The following is a 6,264-nucleotide window of genomic DNA, read 5'->3' on the forward strand; positions in this document are numbered from 1 at the left end:
GTGCAGGGGGGGGCCGTGGGCAGAGTGGGGGCCCAGTACTGAGGTCATTTCTGGTGCCCAGCAGCACGATGACAGCATCCTGTCCAGCCACGGTCTTGTCCACATCAGCCGCCTGCCGAACATCACCCACGACCACGTGGGCCGGCTGGGGCCCCTCCGAGGGCAGCCTGGAGGAGTCCCGCACCAGCACTGTCACCTCATAACCTGTGGGCACAGAGGGGCGTAGAGGCAGGTCAGTGGGCTCGTGAGCCGGCTCTCCCAGGCTCCAGGGGCTGGGTCCTGGAGGGTGTCACGAATCCTTGAACACATCCCCCAGGCCTCCTGCTCTGAGGCAGTGGTCTCCAAACATTTCTGCTGGCATACCCACAGTCGATTTTCAGCTGGTTGTTAACATCGGGCCATATCTTAAATAACCTGCACTGATGCATCCAAAGGCCTCTCCACACCCCCCACCACAACTTCTCCACCCTCCTTCAACCAAAGGGTTAATGCCTGGCATCGCCCTGGACTATGGGCCCCGTCCATGGTCTTGGAGGGAACTGAAGCAGAGGAAAAGACATGAGTTGCCCAAAGGTTGCCCAGCGCTGGGATTGGTCCCCCAGGACAGACTTCTGGAGGACCGGGCCCTGCCCGAGTGGTCACTGAAGATTCTGAACATTGCCTTGGTATGTCCCCTCCCAAAAGAATTTTGGATAACTCGTGTCCCCTGTTGCACACATACACACCCATTTTAAAGTTCACAACCAACATATTTCTTCTTTTGTTTTAAACAATGGCAAAGGATGTTAAATGGTTAGGTGTATTGCAAATGGTGATATCAAAAAATAGAGTTATTAACTGTGGGCTCCGTTATGAACTGAACATGTCCCCCTAAAATTCACATGCCGAAGCCCTAACATCCAATGTGATGGTATTTGGAGGTGAGGCCTTTGGGAGGTGATTAGGTTTAGATGAGGTCATGAGGGTAGGGCCCTTGTGATGGGATTAGTGTTTTTAGAAGGTGAGGAAGACAGACCAGAGCTCTCTCTGTCCACCATATAAGAACACAGCAAGAAGGCAGCTGTTCGCAAGCCAGGAAGAAGGTTCTCACCAGAACCCAAATCTGCTGTCACCTGGATCTTGGACTTCCCACCCTTCAGAACTATGAGAAGTAAATGTCTGTTGTTTGAGCCACCTGGTAAAAGGTATTTTGTTATTGCAGCCTGAGCTAACGAAGACAGCCTCTAAATATCACTCTCCAGAAAAATGAACCAGAACTCCGTAGAGAAACGGCTGCTGGGCTGGGGCAGGGGAAGGATAAGATGAGCCTGAACAGCTCGTGCTGCCGGCTGGTAAGGCAATGCTTAAAAAATGATGGGGCCATGAAATGAAATACATCAAATATATAAAAAGCTGTGCGTTCATATGATACTAACAAAGAAACTTCATTGGTCATCATTGGTGTCTATCAGAGGATTAATCCCTTACTCTGAAAATGACAAAGGAAGAGGAAAAACAATAACATGGTTCCATTTGTCTTGATATCTGTCATTATCTGTTTCAAAAACAAACGATGGGAGATTTTTACACTCTGGAGCGATGATGATAATAATGATTAATAATATGTATCGAGCACTCACTGTATACCAGGTGCCAAGTTCTTACATATATTAACTCATTTCATCCTCAAAGTAACCCTGGGTTTGAATTCCAGCACTACCACTAGCTAACTGTATAACACTGGCCAAGTCACTTAACCTCCTTGGGCCTTAGGGCCTTCATCTGTAAAGTGACACTAATAACAGTCTCAATCTTATAGGATTGTTACAGGTTTAAATAATGTATCTAAAAGCTTAATGTAGCCGGATGATTTTGGACAAGGGTGCCAAGACAATTCAATGGCGAAAGAATAGTCTTTTCAACAAATGTTGCTGGGTCAACTGGATCCATATGTAAAAGAACGAAGATGGATCCCTACCTCACGCCATATATGAAACGTAACTCAAAAATTATCCAAGACCTAAATGTAAGAGCTAAAGCTATAAATCTCTTAGAAGAAAACATAGGCACACATCTTTGTGACTTTGAATTAAATGGTCTCCTAGCTATGACGCCAAAAGCAGCAACAAAAAGGAAAAATAGATACATTGTCAAAATTAAAAACTTTTGTGTTTCCAGGGAGCATTTGTTGAGGTCTTGCTTCCAGGTGTATCCTCTTTTTGGCTCAAATAAATTTTTATAAAAATTCTCTACACGGGCTTATGTCAACAAGAATAATTGATTTGATAATATTTCTTATTTTGAGAGATTTTTAAAATGTTAAGGGAAAACAAAACAACAAAAGAAACTTTTGTGCTTCCAAGGACATCATCCAGAAAGCGAAAAGACAACTCTCAAAAAAACGAGATAAAAATGTTACAAATCACATATCTGATAAGGGACTTGTATTTAGAATATATAACGAACTTTTATGACTCGATAATGAAAAGGCGAATAACCCACTTACAAAATGGGAAAAGATCTGAAGACATTTCTCCAAAGTAGATATACGAATGGCCAATAAACACATAAAAAGGTAGTTAATATCATTAGCCATTAAAGACATGCAAAACAAAACCACAATGAGATACCACTTTACATCCCCGAGGATCCCTATAATCATTGGTGTGTAGGTGGGGGAAACTGGAACCCTCATACATACTCCTGGCGGGAATGCTGAATGATGCAGCCACTTTGGAAAATAGTCTGGCAGGTCCTCAAAAGGTTAAACACAGAGTTAACATGTGACTCAGCCATTCTACTCCTAGGTATATGCCCAAGAGACTTGAAAACATACGTCCGCACAAAAACTTGTACAAGAATTTTCATAAGAAGCATTATTCACAATAGCCAAAAAGTGAAAACAATCCAAGTGTCCATCAATTGAATGGATAAATAAAATATGGTAGAACCACACGGTAGTATTCGGCAATAAAAAGAAAGGACATACTGATACATGTTACAACAAGGATGAACCTTGAAAAAGATTTTTTTTGCTAAGTAGAAGAAACCAGTCACAAAGAACCACATACTGTATGATTCTATTTATACGAAATGTCCAGAACAGACAAATCTATAGAGACAGAAACTAGATTAGTGGTTGCCTAGGACTGGGCCAGAAAAATGGGGGGTGACTTCTAGAAGTTTCTTTTTCAAGGTGATGAAAATGTTCTAAATTGACTGTGATGATGTTTGCACAACTCCAAATATGCTGAAAACCACTGAATTGTATACTTTAAATGGGCGAATTGTACCGTATGTGAATTATATCTTAATAAAGCTGTTATAAAAAACACAGAACTAAAATGAAAAGTTTAGGGGACAGCATGGCACGAGAATGAGTGCTATAAGCCTGTTGGCTGTCGTGCCCTTAAATCATCTCACGGTGTTATTTCCAGGCCTGGCCTGGTCCTCCCCACGGTCCTGACTCCTGTCTCACCCGCTCCGATCCATATTCCACACGGCAGCCGGACCAGCCTTCCGCCATAGTGACCCCCTGCTCGGAACCCTCCTGTAACACCCCAGTGCCCCAAGATGAAGTCCTCACGACAGCCTTCAAGGCCCCTGGGGATCTTGCCTCTCTTCCTCCCCACCCTGTGCTGGAGCCACTGTCCTCTTCAACCACCGCATGACTTTCAGTTCCTCAAACACCTCATGCTGCCTCCTGGCCTTTGCACATGATGTCCCTGCGGCCTAGGACACACTTTACCTTCTTTCCCCAGGCCCCGCCAGCCACTCGTAGTTCCTCTATCATGGCCCTACTTATGCTCACCTGGGATAAACCAAGATCCCTGTGGGTTCAGGGACCGTGTCATATTTGCCACCATCTCCAGGAGTGTTTAGAAGCACAAAAGCACAGGCTTTAGTGCCCCACGGACCTGGGTTCAAACTCCAGCTCTGCCACTTACTGGCTGAGGAACCTCAGGAAACACCTTTCGGTCTCCTCTCAGAAGTGAAAATCACAAACTTCGTAAGACATATAAATGTCTAATCAGTATGCTGTCCACCTGAAGCTAACACGATATTGTATGACGACTATAATTGGGAAATAAATCAATTTTTTAAAAAGAGAAAAAAAAAAGTGAAGATCACAATCCAGGTGTCCCCATCGCATGGTGTCCTTCCCCTACATGAATCCAGAAGCAGTGAGGGCTTTCGGGGTGCCAATGTGGGCACCGGTTAACTGCTACTGTGTCGGTTAAAATGGACCCCAGTAAATGGTGGGTATTTGCGGGGGGTGGGGGGGAATGCAGACACAGATCTCAGCAAAAGGGTCGCCATTAGTGTTCTATTACTGGTGATTAGCCACATTTGTTTAGAAATGCTGTGCTAAGCTCTTCCCACAGACGAATGTGGGTTTTTTTCCCCCAAAAGATTTTAACACAACCCACATTTCAAATTTAATTTGAATATAAGTTAGTGGCTACCATTCCAAAATAGTACCAGTTTAGAATCCACAGATTATAGCTTTGAAAAAGAACACGTGTTTGTAAGGCATTTCCCAACTTTTTTTTAAATAAATGTTTTAGTTTTCTGTCAATTTTCTACTTTGAAATAAATTCCGACCTATAGAAAAGTTGCAAGACCTAGATTATCATATCGCTTTTACTTTATCCTTCTGTGTATGTATGTAATATACATAGCGCATATAATTAGATGTGTGTATATAAATATATTTATACATATACATATGTAATTATATATAACATATATAGTATTTTCCTAACTATTGGGGAATAAGTTTCAGAGATCATGCTCTTTCTTAGCTTTTTTGATCTCCGCCCTCAATACAAATACATAAAACCAATATTTAACATGTGATACATTCCGATACTATCGTGACCAAGTAGATATATGTCAGAACTGAGTATGATCCACAGTTTGAAAAGCACCAGACTGCAACAACCTTATTATTATTATAATGCTCTTTTTGAGGAAGTTAGGTAAGTGGGCCAGGATCGCACAGCTATGATCTGAGTTTACTCAGCCAAGGAGTGTTTATTGAGCACCAACCATGTGCTAGAAACAGTTCCAGGCACTTTCCACACATTATCTCACTTAATTATCATAAGAGTTCCAGGGCAAATGCTACTAGTTTTGCTCCCGCTTTGAAAATGTCTAGGTACAAAGACAACAAGGCATTTGGCCTTGAATGTGTGCCAGCTACTGGGTTTTGAATGTGTGTTTGAGCTGGAGGTTGAATGTGTGTGGGCTAGCACCAGAGTCCACGCCTGTCAGAACTCGCCCGACAGAATCACTGAGGTGAATAAAAGCCCAGCTCCTTCAACAGTGAGGCCCAGAGCTGTGCAAGGACTTGTCAGAACCTCTTCAGGGCCCAGGGCCCAGTTCCCTAGAGTGCAGTTCCAATTGTGACCAACAGGGTGGATAAGAGGAATTCAGCAGAATTTGGCATTAAAGAAAAGGTAGTAAGTAACATAGGAACCCGGATCCTCAGAGTGACTCAGCACTTCTCAACTTCTCACTCTTACTTCCTCCCCTACAAATGCTTGTCAGCAAATTTGCTTCTCTCCTCGAAGTCAAGGATCAAACTAGGTCTTCCTGGGGAGGCGGAGAGCTGTGGGCCTAATGGGGAACTTTCAAGCAGAGTCCGTCCAAAGGGGGGCTGGGCTAGGAAACAGTACAGAGTGGGATACTGGTGGCCTCCACCCTTTTGGGGCACCCAGATAGTCATTATCTTCGGAGTCACCAAGGCCAGCAAGGGTGGGGCCCTGTATCTGGAGTCCCAGGCCCTGCAGGTGGTTGGTGAAGTCTGGACAGTGGGTGCAGAGGGCTGCTGTGGGGCACTTATGATCTTTCCTGCCACTTTCCTGGGGCCACTCTGAACTTTCAGTCTCCATTAACTTTCCAGGGTCCCCAAATCTTCACCCAAGTCTTTGCGACCCTCTCTCCATTAGATGCTCACAAACACGTGTTCTCCCAGCCTTTTCAACCGCCAACCTTGGTGCCCAAGTCAAGAGCTGGTGGGTGTTAGAAGGTTAAGAGCACCGGCTGGGTTCAAATCCCAGCACTGCCACTTTCCAGCTGTGTGACGTTGGGTAAGTCACTCTCCTGGCCTCGGTTTTCTCATCTGTCAAGTGAGGTGATACCAGACCCCACCGTACATGAGTGCTGTGAAGATTTAACACTTGTGAAGAAAGGGCGGTTCCGGGAAGCAAGCGAGGCCTGGTTTGGTAAGTCCTCGCCGGGTGGGCTAACCACCACCACCACCACCACCACCACCACCAC

At 44.5% G+C, this 6,264-nt stretch overlaps 1 protein-coding gene across 1 annotated transcript in view; it reads right to left on the reverse strand.

The window, feature by feature from the left end:
• BLVRB (biliverdin reductase B) overlaps window positions 1–6,264 on the reverse strand; it is an 11,913-nt gene that overhangs the window by 4,806 nt on the left and 843 nt on the right. The window contains exon 2 of the mRNA XM_006905416.3: window positions 40–204. Coding sequence (XP_006905478.1) covers window positions 40–204 — 165 coding nt within the window. The remainder of the gene's footprint in view (window positions 1–39; window positions 205–6,264) is intronic.

Source organism: Pteropus alecto, unplaced genomic scaffold, assembly GCF_000325575.1.
Source record: "Pteropus alecto unplaced genomic scaffold, ASM32557v1 scaffold271, whole genome shotgun sequence".
Taxonomy (NCBI): Eukaryota; Metazoa; Chordata; class Mammalia; order Chiroptera; family Pteropodidae; genus Pteropus; species Pteropus alecto.